This window comes from Mesocricetus auratus, unplaced genomic scaffold (assembly GCF_017639785.1).
Source record: "Mesocricetus auratus isolate SY011 unplaced genomic scaffold, BCM_Maur_2.0 Super-Scaffold_100676, whole genome shotgun sequence".
Lineage (NCBI taxonomy): Eukaryota > Metazoa > Chordata > Mammalia > Rodentia > Cricetidae > Mesocricetus > Mesocricetus auratus.
This window is the reverse complement of record NW_024429266.1, coordinates 30,714,234-30,733,071: the sequence shown is the minus strand read 5'-3', so window position 1 is coordinate 30,733,071 and position 18,838 is coordinate 30,714,234. Positions and strand designations below refer to the sequence as shown.

The window sequence follows — 18,838 nt, the reverse complement described above, 5'->3', positions numbered from 1 at the left end:
TGTAGACCAGGCTGGCCTCGAACTCACAGAGATCCACCTGCCTCTGCCTCCTGAGTGCTGGGATTAAAGGAGTGCGCCACCAACGCCCGGCTAACACAAAGAATTTTTAATTGCCCTGTTGCTTTCTTCTTGGGTTCTACCTACTTTAAATCTATATGCTGTCCTAGGTTAAAAATAAATTCCCATACAAATAAAGTTAGCACATTTTTTTTAATACCAGGCAGCAACTATTTTAAGGTATGGGTCTCAATGTTGGAGGTTGGACTGTCTCACCACCTACCCCTGCCTTCCAAGTGCTGGGTATCACTGTGCCTGTTGTAGCTCAGTCCTCTAATGTGTGAGTGACAATAGATACAGAAGCAAATATGCAGGTTGTATTCTAATAAAACTTGTATTTCTAGAACAGGAAGCTTGACAGCTTTAGTTTATGAATTATATGCTACAATGTGTATGAGGAGCTATAATAAAAATTTGGAAGCTATTTATAGTTTTTTGTTTTTGTTTTGTTTGGGTTATTTATTTGAGGAGGAGTCTCTTTGTGTAGCCTTGGTTGACCTGGAACCAAGCTAGCCTAAAGTTAATAAGAGATCAGCCTGCTTGGAAATGCCACCACTCCTGACTCATATTTTCCCACAATACTAAATGATAAGCCTTTTCTCCTTTTAAAATTTTCAACATTTTTCATGTGATTAACAGTGATGTACCAAATGGATCAGCTTTGACACAAGAGAATCTCAGCCTCCTATCAAACAAGACCAGCTCTTTGAACCTGGCAGAAGATCCTGAGGGAGGAGGAGATAACAACGATTCCCAGAGACCAGGAGTTACTTCCAGTTCTGCTCCCTAGAATATGGGTGCCCTGCTTCTACCTTCTAGTCCTTATCAATTTGTAGGACATAGGGCCAGAAGAATGGATAACTTCTAAACTTTTTCTCTGAGTGCTCAGTGAAATCCAGGAAAAACAGCATCGGAGGCAATGTGCACAAACACCACTACTAAACAAACCCTGCACATAGTTCACATTAATGCATTTTTTTTAATTTAAAGAAAAAGAAAATTAGCAGTATCTGCAAGCAATTCAGATTAAATTTGTTTTTGTTCTGTGAATGAACTTTATTTTAATAACTTTGGACGCCTTGGATCCAGGGCTTTAAAAAAAGATATTATATATACACTCTGTTTGATTAATTGTCTGATCTTAATGAAGTAGGTTTTTCTTGTATTTTGGTATTATTACATACCCAGTGTATAATTCCTTTCTCCCAGTGCTTTCCAACTCACAACCCTGCAAACTGAAAGCACTGTTTCCAAGAATTCTTCATATTATATTGGGTTATTAGAAACTGTGCAGCAAACTCATTTTAGTATAGTTATTCTTCAGCGCACCTAAACCCACCCTACCCTATTCTGGATCACTAGCTTTGTGACTTCTTTCTTACCACATTAAAACTTTGTTTGAGTAGGGTATGGTTTTAGTTTCAACTTTTCAGAGATTTCAATAGGTGGTTGATTGTTAGAGCTACACATTTTTATGTTAAGGGTTCCTTGCATTTCTCCATAAAATCTGAAAGCCTATTTGGTGTTTACATTGCTCAGTTAGACTTAAATGAAGAGTACCTTAAGAATGAACTCTAAACTGGACATGGTGGCTCATTCCCATACTCCTAGGACTCCGTATGCTCAGGCAGGAGAAAATCAAAATCGAAAGAATTTGTTACTAATGAAAACAGTTCCTAGTCTCCTGTGCTGAGCTCTCATGTAAGAAAATTGTAATTGTGCTTACAAATTAAACTTCTATTGAAATCCTAGAATGCTCAAAAAATCAGGACAATGAACCATGTTCTAAAACTTGGAGAGATGGCTCAGCAGAAGAGCACTGACTGCTCTCCCAGAGGACCCAGGTTCTTCCCGTCACCATAAGGTAGCTCACAACTGCCAGTAAGTCTGCTTCCAAGGAATCTGACACTCTCTTCTGGCCTTGTGGCACTAGCACACATGAGTGCATGTGCACAAACACACACACACACACACACTACATAAAATATTAAGATCAAAATAAAGCTTAACACTCGATATGAACTTAACTGGGGACACATTATTTCAATGGAATGCTTATTTTTCCTCTCAAAAAAGATTTGGCAAATAAACTGAGCTTGAAGATAGTTTATGCATTGATTACTTGTGCTGCTCATAGTTACTAGTATAACTAAATAACTTGGGTTTTTAGACTTGGCTTTCTGACATTAAAAACTTTCATGATGACATTATGAAAGAGTAAGGAGGATTTTTACCTAGTTCTGCTGCACATATTCTAATGCTACCACTATACGCTTAATTTATCAAGCCCCTGTAAAATGAGTTCATTGGGGGACTTTTATAGAGTCACTCCATTCCTCTGATTGCCTGACATCCTGTTTCCCTTTCTAGACAATACTACTAAACAAGAAAGCACTGGTTATGTAATAAGTTACTGCATTGCTTTGGTTGGGTAAAAGCAAAAGTTTATATTTTTCTTATTTCTTATATTCCTACCCGTTAACTCCTGCTGAGGTCAGAGCTACCTCAGTCTACACTCTGTGTCTGTCATATTGTTAATGGAAACAAGTGGGTGGGGGTGGGGTGGGAAGGGTAAAATAGTCCTGCCATTGCCTACCAGTAGGAAATCCAAACAGAACACTCATTTGAGTAGCGATTATTTAATTTGCCCAGTCAAGGCACCGTGTTTATATACTATTTCACATTGAATTTGATTATGCCCTACAGACCTGGCTGGTCAAGGATTTGATATACACATATTGGCTTGGGATTCGAGCTTTCTTTTTTATTTAAATAAAAATTTATATATATTATATATATACATATATACATGGCTATATCTGTATATATATTGGGTATGTTTTAAAGATTTCTTCGCATGAGCGCAGCTGTTGCAGTAAAGTGACTGATTGGGAGTAGAAGCACTGATTGACGGTGAGGCATTTTCAGTTGACGCATACGTTTTCCTTTTCATTTTAAATACACATTTGTACATTTGCTTTTTTGGTCCTTTTTTGTTTTTTAAGATAAAACATCTCTTACAGTTATACTTTAAATACTCATTATTTATTGAGAGAAGGAAAGGATGTTATATCTGACAGGATTTTTATTTTCTGCACATCTACAAAATGCTACCTTATTGTCTTCTTGCCTATAGTAGACATATTTGGGCAGATCTTATCTCCTTTGGCCATGTCAGATAATTCCTAAGTCTTAGAAGCAGGTGGTTAGTTTTGGAATTTCGAATGACTAGAGGGGGAAAATCTGCATATTGGTTTTGTTAGAGTTAAGAATAAAAGTAAATTTCCTTTGTGGTATATGTGGAACCCCCAACCCCCCAATGCACTCTGTTGTGGTGCTCTTGGGTCCCTTCAGATGCTATTTAGGGAGAAAATTAGTTTTGTAAATGGTATATTAGTTGGTTGTTTTCCCTTACCAATACTTAGGTGTGTTTTGTGTGTTGGGGGTGGAGGTTGTTTGTGCCCACTGCCATATTTAGGGACTCAATAAAACCCCCATAACTTTGAGGATGTTTTCTCCCCTTAATAAATTTTGTGTTATGAGGCAACAATAAATTGAAGCATATCTTCATGACTCTTAACTGCTGTTTTTGTCAGAATCTGAAAAGTATTTATTTTTGTGTCTTTATAGACATTAAAAAATGAAACTCATCAAATAGAAAACAGAGCTTTACAGCAGCATCACCCCTTTTTGAAACAGAGTTTTACCATGTAGCCCAAACTGGTTCTGAAGTCTAGAACCCTCAGCTTCTTGAGTGATGGATTTCAGGCATGTGCCCCCATGCTCAGCAATGTGTATACTTTTTCACTTAAATGGTTTCTTCTGAAGGTGACTATTTGTTTCTCACTCTTTAAGAGCAAGAATCATCTAAGATGTGTTATTGTAGTGAATATATAAAAGTACTATGGCTCATTCTGTTTTCAGTGAGTCTCTGGGAAAACGATGAAGGAACTGAGAATGAAATGTCTAGACTTACTCTCCTAATTGATAGTCACAAGATAAGTCTAATAGCTGCCCTCTCCTGGATAATTTACAGAGTCTAATGTGACCAAAGAGCTATTCCTTACTACTTTTTTAATTAGACAGAACTTGTAGCATAGGTTTTTAGTTCAAGTGACAAGACACTATTATTGTCAATTACAAATACTCAACTACTCAGAATGTGTAAGAACTCATTTGGTATGGCATCAATGTGGGTTATTCCCTTCTCTCATCTTCCTTCCCTTCTGTTTTTCCCCCCATGTATTTATTCTTTTGCCTAAAAGAAGATTGATTCGGTTCTCACTTGCTACTTGGATACATGATTCCACCAGACTCCCATGAGCTTAAGTGTGGGAGCTTAAAATTTAGTTCCTAAGTTTCCCATGATTGTCTTTTTTTTTTTTTTCTTCCTGACCCCTTGCCATTCTGCAGTTTCCCCTTGACTTACCCAATCTGTAACAGTGACAGTTTGCTGCCTCTAAACAGAGCATTCAAATGAATTCGCTTAGCCAATGACTTCTGTGAAGTTGCCTTTTCTAATGGCGTTATTACTCAGTGATGCACAGATGTGGTATTTGCCCTACTGGCAGGCAAGCAAAGGTCTGGTAAAGAATGATAACCTGCTATTTCTTTAAGGAGCGCCAAAGACTTGTGCTTTACTCTGTTTTGGTTTTAGGGGAAATAGTAGCCATTTTGATTATGAAACCTGGTAGTATTTGTAAGTTGATTGTACTGTGTAGATGTCTAAAGTTAACTGTAAGGTTAGCTGGCCTTATAAAATGTAATGAAAATTCATCAGTTTCTCTAAACCAGTTAATATCATCCTTGACAATATTTGTTTAAGCAACTCACTCTCCCTTTTGGGGATTATACTGATGTAATAGAATCTTCTGTGTTTCTCTGTATTTTCACTTGTGCCTACAGGACAATGTACTTTCACTATGGTCAAGTTGTGGGGTTAGGGACTCTTCCTGAGCTTGAGGTTTGTAAGAAATAATTGACTGTAGTTAATATCTGTTCAGCTATGTTCAGGGACAGCTTGCTTTCATTAAATGAAATTCATGTGCTGTTATTTATATGTACAAATGGTGATAGAATGAAATTTTTCCCTATTCTCCGTTTGGGCTTTTAAAAATCAAGAGTTTAATATGTAAAAATCTTTGTGTAAAATCACCTGTAATGATTTATCTTTTATTAAAAGATACAGCCTAATTAGTTTTAAGGAGGAATGAATGACCTTGCAAATAACCTGCAGTATTACACTATACACTCTTGCCCCATAAAATGTTCAAGTGTGTTAAAATCTTAATTGTTAATACCTTTATAGTGTTGTAAAGGGACCTTATCCCCTGAAAATGGAGCTCAGATTAACCAACTTCATTGAGACAATGCACTCTCCACCATAGAGTTAAACACGCAGTCTACTACTGTGACCTTTTTATCTGCATGCTTGTTTTGCAGAAACACATCCATGTCTACCTTGGACAGCTAAGGCTTTTATATTTATTTCATAAGCTCAGCTTTTTAAAACTGCTGAAATGACTTGCTGGGAGTTTGTTGGTAAATTTTAAGTTTTCAATCAACTCTTCTGAACCACTTCAGAGAAAGCTTTTTTTTTTTTCAAAAGGTATAATTTTAAATAAAACCTTTTTGTTACTTGAAATTTTAAGATTCTATTTCTGTAATAGATAAAGGTGTTTTCATAAGTGACATTCTAATTGATTAATAATGCTAGTTACATTAATAAAGAAGAGGAAACTGCCACCCCCAGGAGTAAGTACCACCTTCTTCTAATAGGTATGTTCTCAGTAGGTGGGTTTTCAATGCTACACTGAATAAGCTGGGTAAAGAAAGAACCTTTGGAACCCCATTATGATAAAGGGACTTCCCTTAGGACTGAGATAGTTCTTAGAGTTTCTGAATTCTAGACACTGAATTTCCCTGAACTTAACCTTGAGCAAAATAACTAAGTTGTAACACAACCTTAAGACAATACTGTGTCAAAAAAAATATGTATTTAGAAAAATGAAATCCTGTGGAGTATGTTAACCTGATGTATGTTATTTAGTAGATAAGATGACTTCATTTTGTATGGAAGACTCACTTTCTGGTGACTCTTCGTTTGGTTTTGAGTTTTGTCTTTAACGCTAAGTAGGCAGATCACAAGTCTTTGGCTCCATGTTAGGTTGTGCACTCAGAGTCATCTTAGAACTGGAAACTGCCAGGTGGTCCCACTCTAAGGAGGGCATGAAAGGTCAAGAAATGGAAGCAAACAAACACTGGGTGGATAATGGTCTGGGTTTTTTGTCTGTTTTTGGTCTCCTTTTTCAGTTGTCATTTCTATAATTTATTGGTGTAGCCTGTCTCTGGCATTTCACAGTAATATCCAAACCACGCCCATCACATTTTATTTCATTATTTACATGCCTTTAAAGCTTTTGGTTTTCAGCTCTGCATCTCCTGTTTAGCTAAGACAGTCCTGAGAGATTTTCGCCCGTGTGTGTTTTTGCCTAACTTTCCACTCACCTTTGTTTTCCCACCTTCTGGATGTAAAAGAACTGAAAGAAAAAAATGTATTAACTGCTCATGGGCCTTAGTATCTTCCTTTGTAATGAATCTGTGACTTTCCAGGAGTCATGCAGAAAGTGAACTGAGGTTATGAACAAACCTTTCACCCACCTAAACATTTTCCAGTTGTGAGGTTCCTCTTGGTGCGTGGTCTTTCCCTTCTACCCCTGCTGCCCTTCCCTGAAATGGTTAATTGATCTCTTGGCTCATGCCAGTCTCCTGAGATATTCTGCAGTCATTATCACCTTTTTGGGTGGATTTTACTTCCTTATTTTGTTTGTTTTTAAAAAATAACTTTAACATTGATTCATATTTGCTTGGGATAGAGCTTGTGTAATTTACCAATCGTATTGATTGTATGTGATTGTGCCCTGCAGAGGTATACTTAACTGAAACAATCTAAGCTAATAGAGGAGCCCATGAGATTTGAGTCAGAATAGACGAGACTTTATGAGGTTGCAGTTTTGGAGAGTGGAATGGTACGTGGATTACCATTTTAAGTCTTCTCACGCTCCTGTGTGCTCTTGTTGCCTCACCTCCCCATTCTTTTCCTGTCACTCTCTACCCACCTGCTCTCAATTTTTCCTAGTTGAGCCTTAAAGTAACAACTGACTTTTAAATTAGTGGATTTTATGACATTTTACATTTTCCAAATGTTTCCAATTGAAAACAAAAGAGGGGTTGAAATTCACCAACCCAGGACTAACGTCTTAGCTTCTGGCCAATGCTGTGATTTTATTTGGAGGCATTATCTTCTGCAAGTTTGTTTTGAATAGGAAAAAAAGAACTTTGCTTGAAATGGAACATTCCCTTCCTTGTTTAATCTGTTTAATTTTTGTTTTTGTTTTTCGAGACAGGGTTTCTTTGTATTGTTTTTGAGGCTATCCTGGAACTCGCTCTATAGACCAGACCAGGCTAGCCTCGAACTCACAGAGATCTGCCTGCCTCTGCCTCCCAAGTGCTGGAACTAAAGGCGTGCGCCACCAACGCCCGACTAATATTTGCATTTTTTTTTTAAAAACCAGCCTTCAAAACAAATGAAGTGGAAGAAAAGAAGTAGAAATATGTTTAGAGTCACTGAGTTCTGGATCTGAATGAGTATTCCACTTGTTGCATATTTTTGAGAAGATTAAGGCCTTTCTCAATTTTGTATTATTTGTGTGCATGTTGTTTATATAAAGATGCCACATTTTGTTAAAATGCCATTTCCTTTATTACCTTGGAAACTGACTCAGCCTCTTGTTGCTCCTAATTAGGGTTTAAGGCTCTTATGAGTTGCAGATAAAAGGATTCATTTTAACAAAAAGAAGGAGGTGATTCACCTTTTGGATTGTAAATACATGAAATGTCTACAAGGTCTTTATCTGCTTTTTGTCAGCATTTATATTAAATGATAAATTAATGCGGAGGAACAATGTGTAGTCTTTTTCTTGTAAAGGAGCCTGTCATTTCATTCTCATCTTGGGGATTGTTGATGAAAAAAAATGTTTTTATTTGCTTTTGTTTTGCTTTTCAAGACAGGGTTTCTCTGTATTTTTTGGAGGCTGTCCTAGAACTCACTCTGTAGACTAGGCTGGCTTAGTTTTACTAAGAATGATTAGAAATACATCTCTTGTACTAATATTTTTGGTAACATTTGAAACAATAAATTTTCATCTAGTACATTTAAGATAATAGTACGTTTGGAATGCTTACTCATTAAATGAAAATTATAAAAATGTAAAAGCAAACATTACTGTTATTGCTGTCCATGTCCATATACTGTTATCAATTTTATTTTTATCCATTTTCTCAGGTACTTATAATCATTATAGCCATGATAACTTGTGCCTTGTAAAGTATATCTTTGGGTGGGGGTGTTTCAAGACAGGGTTTCTCTGGCTTTGGGGGCTGTCCTGGAACTAGCTCTTGAAACCAGGCTGGTCTCAAAACTCACAGAGACCCTCCTGCCTCTGCCTCCCAAGTGCTGGGATTAAAGGCATGTGTCACTAATGCCCGGTGAAAATTTTAAAAAGCTAATCTGTGTACGTAAGAATACTGGGAGTCATCAGTTTTCACTAACATGGGTGTTTAGTGCGAACACACTTCAGAGAGGATTGGTTCTGAGATCACTAGGGCCAGTATTTATAGTAAGCTGTCACAGCTTGACTTTATGACTTCTCATCAAGCCAAGAGCATCTTTCTACCCAAGCAAAATGGCAGAGAATAGAAGTTTATATTGTCTCTTACAGACCATGCATTAGTTAACAGTTTAGTGACATAAAGGGAGGTGACTGGCTAAAGGAGATAGCTCAGAAGTTGAAAGTGCTGACTGCTTTCCCAGAGAACCAGAATGCCTAGCACACATTATAGGTAGCTTAGGACCTATCTATAATTCTAGCTCTGGGGACCCAACACCAGCTTCTTGTCCTCAGTTGCACATGCCCACACACACATGTAGGGTCTAAAATGGGAAGATTAGTTATTACACATTTCAAAACATTGTGAAATAAATGTAGTAGGTGATGGGGGATGTCCTATATATATGTTTCTCTTATTGGTTGATGACTAAAACACTGGCCAATAGAGACAGGAAGATAGGTGTGTCTGGAAGATGAGAATTCTGGGAAAGATAGGCAGAGACAGAAAGGGAATGCTATGTACACCACAAAAGAGTAATAGGTCTGGGCACTCTAGTAAGTTGAGACCACATAGAAATACATAGATTTAGAAATGGGTTAGTAATTAAGACAGACCTAGCCAATAAGCCCTACCCATTGGCCAACAATTTTGTAACTAATACAGTGTGTGTGCTTATTTGGGGCTGAAGGACAGCGGGACCAATCTGGAAAGAAAAATTCCAGCAACAAATAGGTTCTACTATTTAGCAGATATAATATAATTAGGGGATGTCTTTGTTTAGCTGATAGTAACACAAGGTTTGTTTTTATTTTATGTATACCAGTGTTTTGTTATGTGTATGTCTGTATACCATATCCATGCAGTGCCTGTGGAGGCCAAAAGGAGGCATCAGATTTCCTAAAATTTGGGTTACATGCAGTTGTGAGCTACTATGAGTGCTGAGACAAGAACCCAGGTCCTCTGGAAGAACAGCACGTGCTCTTAATCACTGAGCTGTCTTTCCAGACTCCATATTTTTTAAAGATGCATAAATTGATCATGTTTGGAATTTACTTTAAAAATACTTTCTAATGAAACTAATAGGCATTAGCAGCAATGGAGGTGTTGTAACACCTCCTATCAATAATTACTAAACTTGGAACTGCTGGTATCTGACCTCAACAGGAGGAGCCATAGGAGTTCAGAAGGGAGATGATAGTAAGTGCTGGAACCATCCTTGAAAGATGATGAAATCTAAAGAGGAAATTCCAAAACCAAGCCTGTCAGCCACTTAAACTAGACCTGTCCTGCTTGCAATATAAGCAGGAAGGAACTATCTGACCTGTTGGGCTGGAACTCACATAAACTAAAGTGAATTTATATTGTGTGCATAAATGCTTTATCCCAGTGTCTAGCTAATCTTATGGTTAGCTAGTTAAATCATGCTTCCCAACCTGGCTGGCTATTTAAAAATGTTTTGAACACCTAACATTTAAGAAATAGTGGGGGGGGGGCTGGAGAGATGGCTCAGAGGTTAAGAGCACTGACTGTTCTTCCAGAGGTCCTGAGTTCAATTCCCAGCAACCACATGGTGGCTCACAACCATCTGTAATGAAATCTGGTGCCCTCTTCTAACCTGGAGGCAGAACACTGTATACATAATAAATAAATCTTTTAAAAAAAAATAGTGGTGGGGCCGGGCGTTGGTGGTGCACGCCTTTAATCCCAGCACTCAGGAGGCAGAGGCAGGCAGATCTCTGTGAGTTCGAGGCCAGCCTGGTCTACAGAGCTAGTTCCAGGACAGCCTCCAAAGCTGCGGAGAAACCCTGCCTCGAAAATCAAAAAAGAAAGAAAGAAATAGTGGTGGGGCATGCCTTTGAGAGGCAGAGGCAGGTGGATCTCTTGAGTTCAAGGGCAGCCAGGGCCACTCAGAGAAAGGCTGTTTTAGGGGTGGGGAAGGAAGCGAAGTGTGTGATGGCACACAAGACTACATAGACCAGTTTCCCCACCCCCAAAAAAGTAAGTTGGAGGTGATGGCATACACCTGCAAACACTCCAGAGACAAAGGAGTTGGAGGCTACTTGAGATTCCATAGTGAGTTCCAGGCCATGTCTCAAAACAAAAAGTGAGTTTCTCAACTACTCCTGTAGTTTATTATGCTTAACAAAATGGCAGACAAGAGGTATGCCATCCACTCTCAGTGAACTCTAATTACAGAACTTGAGTTTTAAATAGCTTCATCCTGCTGGGGATGATGGCACACACCTTTATTCCCAGCCGTCAGGAGGCAGAGGCAGGTGAGTCTCAAGAGCAGCCTGGATGCCAGGCCAGCCAGAGCTATGTAGTGAGACTTTGACTCAATAAAATGACAACAGTAAACAGGATTGGCAAAAAATAACAATTACCTTCCGAACAAAGAAGCTGTGAGACTAAACAAGGCTTAATTTTGTTGTACAAGGCCCTGGCATTACTCCACCCGACCCCAAATAATAGTAAAATTATACAACTTGGCTGGTGAAGATTTTCTGAGGAAATTGCAATGAAAGTTAAGATGTGGAGTACGGAGAGGAGAATGGGGCGTTAGAGATAGATTCCTAGTAAGAAGATAAGGTATGGGAATTCTGAGGGAGGAGGCTGAATTGAAATGAGGACAGTTATAACTATTGTGAGGGCAGCTGGAGAGGAGGCAGGGTCAGATCACAAGGGCTGCAGACCATGCTAAAGTGTGGTGGCACTAGTCTACATTTCCAGGGTTAGTACTTGAGAAGATCAGGTTCAAGGCCAGCCAGCTTCAGCTACATGGCAAATTTAAGACCCGTTCACACATGCACAGCATTCCCTGGGGCCCAATTCAGTCTGTTTCAGCAGGTCTCAGGTGATGAGGCTTGGAGGAATATGATCACAGAGATGCTGGTGCAGTGTTTAGTCGAAGAGCACTCTATGCAAGGCTCACCAGACAGGTAATTTTAGACACATCCTATTTCTGCTATCGGGAGACTTAAAATAGCGAAATGGTGAGATATAAGATGACTCTAAGGGGGGGGGCAGGGTGAGTCTTAGCTGGGTGTTCATCTGAAGAAAGGTATAGACGGGAAGGTCAAGGAGCTTGTGTGTGTGTGTGTGTGCCTGGTGCCTATGGAAGTCAAGAAGGTATTGGATCCCCTGGCACTGGAGTAATGGACAGTTGTGAACCACCATGTGGATACTGGAAATCAAACCTGGATTCCCTGCAAGAACAAGTGGACCTAACTGCTGAGCCAACTCTCCAGCCCAGACTTAAGTTTTAAGAGGCTGGATTAAGGGGCTGAAGAAGTGGCTCAGTGGTTGAGAACACTGACTGCTCTTCCAGAGGATGCAGGTTCAATTCCCAGCACCCACATAAGCTGCCTGTGGCTCCAGTTCTGGGGACCCGATACCCTAGCAGACATCAGATGTCAAGCCAGGACTTGATGTGAGGAATCTGTCTAAAGTGAGGCAGGGTTCCCAACTGTAATTAACTTACAAGCCACTGAAGGAGTAGGATGCATGGGCAGACCTGGAGAATGCAGACTGCCGACCTTGGTCCATTGTGGTTTACAGTGTTGCTGAATGTTTCCGGCCTCCTGCTGGTACTAACACAGTTAAGCATCTGCAAAGGCCAGGCTCCAACGAGGGCTAGTTACTACTGTCATAAGCTCTAGGATGAAACCTTGAAGCTGGGACTCCTGACCTACTTCTAACTAACTTGGGGTCTTTGTTGGCCTGACTCCTGAGCTAAATTGTTGGGACTCACTTTACCCTAAATTTAGGGACATGGGCCGTGTGTCTCTCTGAGAACTTGGTGAGAGGAGTGGAGGAGAGTTTGCAGCTTGAAATGGCAAACCTACAAAGAAGCATCCAATCTCACCCTCTCCTTAAAATCCCCACCAGTGCCGGGTGGTGGTGGCGGCGGCGGCGGCGCACGCCTTTAATCCCAGAACTCGGGAGGCAGAGGCAGGCGGATCTCTGTGAGTTCGAGGCCGGGCTGGACCGACAGCCTCCAAAACAATACAGAGAAACCCTGTCTCGTAAAACCAAAAAACAAAACAAAACAAAAATCCCCACCAGTATAGACAGTCTCACTATATACACCTATCTGCCCTGGAATGCAATGTGTATCGGGCTGGCCTTGAACTCACTGAAATCTGCTTGCTTCTGTCCTCCGAGGGCTGGGATTAAAGGCCTGTGCTTTCAAGCCTTATCATACAGATACTTTTCAACAGTAAAATTGTAGTGATCCCGAACTTACATGTTGTAGCGGGCCCGTGTTCGCGGTTATGGCGCTACAATACTTCACAAGGATCCAAGCGATGGGCTAAGGATGTAAATGAAGACAAAGACATCGGCTCATTCTTACAAGGAGAATGGTGTTTGTTTTAACAAGAGTGGAGCCTTATATACCAGTGGCAGGCATGGTGGAAAAACACCAAGGTCAGAAGCCTACACCTCCTGGCAAAGGGTGGGCCAAAAACAGGAATTAGCATTGAGACAATAAGGATGAACAGAAACCAGGAACTTGCATGCAGGCCTTACTGGGAGGAGAGGACTAAAGGTGTTTTTCTGGAAGCTCCTAGTCACAAACTGATTAGCAGACCCCCCATGGGGGAAGGGTGCAACAACAGGTTTATGCCAGATCTAAAGCTTAATAGTTCAAAACCTCTGTAGATTCGTCCACCCATCAATATAATGACCACATACCAAACCACAATCAGATTGTTAAGTGCACGGATGTTTTCAATGACCTCATATTTCAAAATGTTTTATCACTTAGTTAATCCAGACTTATCTATTAGACTAATAATTAAAAACTAGAATCTTGCCAGGTATTGGTGGTGCACGCTTTAATCCCACTACTTGGGAGGCAGAGGCAGGCAGATCTCAAGTTCTAGGCCAGCCTGATCTACAGAGCGAGTTCCAGGACAGCCTCCAAAACAATAGAGAGACCCTGTCTCGAAAAACAAAACAAAAAAAGCTAGAATCTTGCATTTAAATAAGCGAGAATCATGAATTCCTCAACTTCAGTCAGTGGAAACTATGTTCCTCCTACAGATGAATAATGAATCCAAAGGCAGCTACAACTAGCTACTAACCATATAGAAGTCATGGCCACAAAACCAGAAATGCCCTGTAAATTTGGGAGAGGTTTTTGTTGTTGTATTGTTTTCATAGTATCATTTTGAGTGGTATCATTTTTGCTGAGTTCTGTTTTTTGAGAGAGGGTCTCTCTTATATTCCGGACTAACCAGACACTCAGTATGTAGCCTTGATCGCTTGATCTTCCTGCCTTTACCTCACAAATGTAGAGATGACCAATCAGTGTGCACCACCACAGCTTCAGTAAATTCTTTTGGGGGTAATTTTTAGGGAATTCCTTTTTAATTTGTTAATGTGTTAAATGTTCAGGAACTAGCATTCTGATTAAAGTGTTATTTTGTTCATTGATACAGCTATGGTTGTACATGGCATGTTTCTTACCTTAGGTTAAGCTTTTTGGTAAGGTCTCATTCATTCATTTGTTCTTTTGCTGGCCTAGGACTCCTGCCACTCTGATGCTGGAACTAGCTCTCCCTCTGGTTGCATGGTGTGACTTGCTTCAGGTTGCTACTTTGTGTCATTCAATTTTTATAGCAGTTTGTCCAGAGAGGGGGTGTCCTTCACAGCAAAAAAAAAAAAAAAAAAAAAAAAAAAAAGAAGCAAATCTAGCTTACCTAGTACAAAAGAAAATAAAGGAAAAGAAAATAAATCAGCTCAGGGGATGAAGTGGAGAGAAAGGGTTTGCGAGATTGGCAGATCTGCATGGTAACTTGAAGACTGATGATGGTGTTTCTAATGTTTCTTGACCAAGCAGACCAAGCCCTTTGAAATAGTTGCAGGGAAAACCTATAGTTATCTCGGTCTGTCATACTCTGAAACCTCTCAAGTCCGGTTAAAACCTAAGGGTGCCCTCTTGTACCCCTTTGTCTTTACACATGCCTGTTGTATGTCTAGTCTTTCACTCCCTGGATGGTTAGGATGTACCTAGACAAGGCATCTCTGCTTCCCCACAGTGGAGGGCCTTTCTCTTTTTTTAAGCTGTATGAGTGTTTTTGTTTTGTTTGATACATGTGTGTCTGGACCATATGTATGCAGTGCCCAATGAAGCCAAAAGACAGCATCAGATCCTCTGGAAGTGGGGTTAGACAGCTGTGAGCTGCCATGTGGTGCTGGAAATTGAAACGGGGTCCTCTGGAAGAGCAGCCAGTGCTCTTAGCTGCTGAGCCACCTCTAGCCCTGGGCCTCAGGTCCTCCCTGTCCCTTAACTTGGTGAGATTTTCTAGAGCAAGGCTTGGAAGATGTGCCTAAGAGGGGGCAGTCCCATGACTGGTCTCCAGTCATCATGGCACACATGTTTGCCCCAGCTTTACCATGTTTCTTCCCCTGCTTCCAGGGCCCACTAAATCACCTCAGTGACTCCAGGGACTTTTTCACTCACTGTCTTTGTGCTCTGCTTTTCCTCTTCTCTGTGGTTTTCTCTTACCACCCAGAGCTTCTCAACTAATGTTCATGCAATGAGCTTTGACCCCATGCAACTGTCTCTTGTGCAGCCTCCCAACCTTGCTTAGTATTCCTGTTAAGAAATGGTAATGCCTCAAAAAGAAAGTCTTGATAATCTTTCCATTAAGGAAGTCTATCTGATAATTCAGCAAAACCCTTCGGAACCTGAACCTCTTAAAATGTAAATGTTTATTGAATGCTAGAACATTCAACGCCCACAGCTGTGTGCACCGGACAAGTTGGGTAAATATTTGCTGTTTGGTTTGATTTCCCTGAAACCCAAACTGAACTTTCTAACTGTTCTGAGTATTGGGGCAAATTCCAGTCAGATGCTTCAAGACTCTGTGAAAAGCCACCACTATGATTATGTGCGGTTTGTCTTTTGATAAGCTTCATCCCACCTTAGTTATGGTCCTAAGATGCTATAATTAACCTAAAGCCCTTTTGGAAATACAGAGGAACTAGAGATGCCTTTGCTTTTGTGCTGTGTTGTACCAAAGCTCCACGGAGAGGCCAAGCCTTGAGTTACTCAGTAACTACAGGAGAATCGGAGCTACTGTTTGCTCCTTGCCAAGGTCTTACTGTGGGGGGCAAAGACAAGAATACATAGCCCAGGATGTGAGGCAACAGGCAAAGGCCACATAGATTACCTTCCCATAGGAGTTACTACTCACACTGGAACCTGGTGAAGAAAGGAACTACTGACCTGAAGGAGGTCAGAAAAATGAGAGGGGACCAAATGTGATATTCTTTTCTCTCAATGTATTGTCAAGCCAGCCCCTAACAGCAAAGAACTGATGACCTGTGCATGCTTGCCAATCCACTCAGAATGGAGAAAAATGGTGGGGAATCTTCCCCCCAGTTTTTACCTGATAACAAGTATGTTAGAAGCCAGCAAGATGGTTCAGTAGGTAAAAGTGCTTGCCATGCACACCTGACCTGAAGTCCATTCCTGAACTTCATACAAAGCCAAGTGCAGTGGCACACACCTGACCCCCCAGTACTCCAATGGTTAGATGGGAGGCAGAGATAGAACTGCCCAAAAGTTCAAGGGCAAACTAGCCTGGAATAGCAGCATGGCAGAAACAAGGTAGAAGCAGAGAATCAACTCTCTGAAAGTCGCCCTCTGAGTGCCATGCTACACACAGCTGCACACATTACACACTGGAATAAAAGGGCTGTCTAGAGTGTTGTTCTTAGTGTATACCCTTAAAGAGTATACACCCTACCTCTGAACTATGTGCCTGAGTCCTTATAAAAAGCTTGCCTCCAGTCCTGGATATTTTAGTTTCCAAAAAAAATTAGAATGCTTTTATTATATTTTATACAATTATTAAAATGCTTCATAGGAAGAGGAATACAGTTGCAAGTTAGTTTGCCTGGCATATAGCCTCCCCGCTTTTGTTTTTTTTTTTTAATTTTTGTTTTTTGAGATAGGGTTTCTACATGTAGCCCTAGCTGTCCTGCAACTAGCTCTTGTAGACCAGGCTGGCCTCGAACTCATAGAGATCGGCCTGCCTCTGCCTCTCAAGTGCTGGGATTAAAAGTGTGTGTCACTACCAACCGGTTTCCCCCTTTCTTGAACCAACCCAAGATGAGCCGAAAGAGAAGAGCTTTGGGACCATGCAGTCCGGTGGATGCCAAGGGGAGCCATGTGTGAGAGCTGAAGCCAGGCTGGCAGGAAGGACTCTCAAAGAAGTATAGGGACTCTCAGGAGAGGTGTGGAGGGAAGCGTGGGTCAGCACAGCAGGACTGTCTCCTGTCATCTTCCTGATGGCAATACTGGACAGCAAAGAGGAAGACAGATGTCTGCTGCTGGTTTTTTTTGTTGTTTGTTTTTAGTTTTGGTGTTTGCTTCTGGGTCAAGAAACATGGCATGGGGCTGGAGAGATGGCTCAGAGGTTAAGAGCACCGACTGCTTTTCCAGAGGTCCTGAGTTCAATTCCCAGCAACCACATGGTGGCTCACAACCATCTATAATTGAGATCTGGTACCCTCTTCTGGCGTGCAGGCATGGAGGCAGGGTGTTGCATTCATAATAAATAAATAAATAAATAAATATTAATATATATATATTTAAAGAATCTCTCTGTGAAAAAAAATAAATTCACTTTTAAATTAAAAAAAAAAGAAGAAACATGGCATGAGCCGAGTGTTGGTGGTGCACGCCTTTAATCCCAGCACTGGGGGGGGGGGGGGCAGAGGCAGGCGGATCTCTGTGAGTTCCAGGTCAGCCTCCAAAACAATACAGAGAAACTCTGTCTCGAAACCCCCCCAAAAAAAAAGAAAGAAAGGAAGGAAGGAACATGGCATGAACCTTCCCTCCCCTAACTGTGATAGGGGCAAGTACTCAAACCAAGTAAACAGCAGTTTTTCCCATCTGTAAGCAGAGCATAGTAATATCCCGGTAGAACGGATGAGGCAATGTCTGGAAAGCAGCCAGCAGAGATTCTGGTACATATAGTATTTGAAATGGCATCCTTGACTATTTGGAATTTGACATGCTCCAATCGCTAATGGCAAGGTAATGGTTAAATTACAGACAATAGAACATTATTAGCTAATAGAGATTATTTTGCCAGGCAGGCGGGCATCTACACACCTCTCCTTGACAGTGAGGTTGGCTTCTCCTACTCTGCCCTCCTACCAGCTCGGGGATCAGTCAGTACTGCCACTCTCATCCTGCACTAGGATTCCTCTCCTCATGCTTCTGTGACACAGCACTGCCACCCTTGTTGCTCATCAAGTCAAAACCTTTTTACACAAGTGACATATTGATGGGCTTTAAAAAAAACCAAAAAACCCACAAAACACTAGCTGATGCCAGGCCATGGTGGCGCATGCCTTTAGTCCCAGTACTCAGAAGGCAGAGGCAGGCAGATCTCTGTGAGTTTGAGACTAGCCTGTCTATAAGAGCGAGTTCCAGGACAGACTCCAAAGCCACAGAGAAACCCTATCCTAAAGCCACCCCCCACACACACAAAAGAACACTAGTTGGTCTTCCAGAAGTCCTGAGTTCAATTCCCAGCAACCACATTATGACTCACAAACATCTGTAATGAGATCTGGTGCCCCCTTCTGGCTTGCAGGGATACATGCAGACAGAATACTGTATACATATTAAATAAATAAATATTTAAAAATACTGTTGAAAGTTGCTTAGAGTTGAAAATCTGAATAATAAAACAGTATTACTATTATATATAGATGGTTTAATAGTGTTGTTTTGTATACTATTTATAAGCTTCCAAATGCTATTTAACAAAAAGGGGAGAAGTGATTTTACAGCAGAGAAAATCAATTGGCTTACACACTTCAAAAATACCACCCACAACGGACAAAGAGCTGGACGGTAAGGGAGCCGGCTCATGGAGAAAGTCTGGTGACCCGAGTTTAGTCCCCAGTGACCACATTAGGATGGAGAGAAATTAACTCCACAGAGCTGTCTGCTGACCTCCGCACCTTCTGTTGCACGCGTGTACCCATAATCACACACATATATCACATACACACTAACAGCTGTCTTCTGACCTCCACACCTGCTGCTTGCTGTACATGTGTACCTATACACACGTATATC

At 40.9% G+C, this 18,838-nt stretch overlaps 1 protein-coding gene across 2 annotated transcripts in view; it reads left to right on the top strand.

Moving 5' to 3' along the window:
• Positions 1 to 8,275, top strand: part of Rc3h1 (ring finger and CCCH-type domains 1) — a 76,073-nt gene extending 67,798 nt beyond the window's left edge. For both annotated transcript variants that reach the window (XM_040737230.1, XM_040737229.1), the window contains exon 20: positions 697 to 8,275. In XM_040737230.1, coding sequence (XP_040593164.1) covers positions 697 to 847 — 151 coding nt within the window. In that variant the 3' untranslated portion in view covers positions 848 to 8,275. The remainder of the gene's footprint in view (positions 1 to 696) is intronic.
• Positions 8,276 to 18,838: the final 10,563 nt, after the last annotated feature.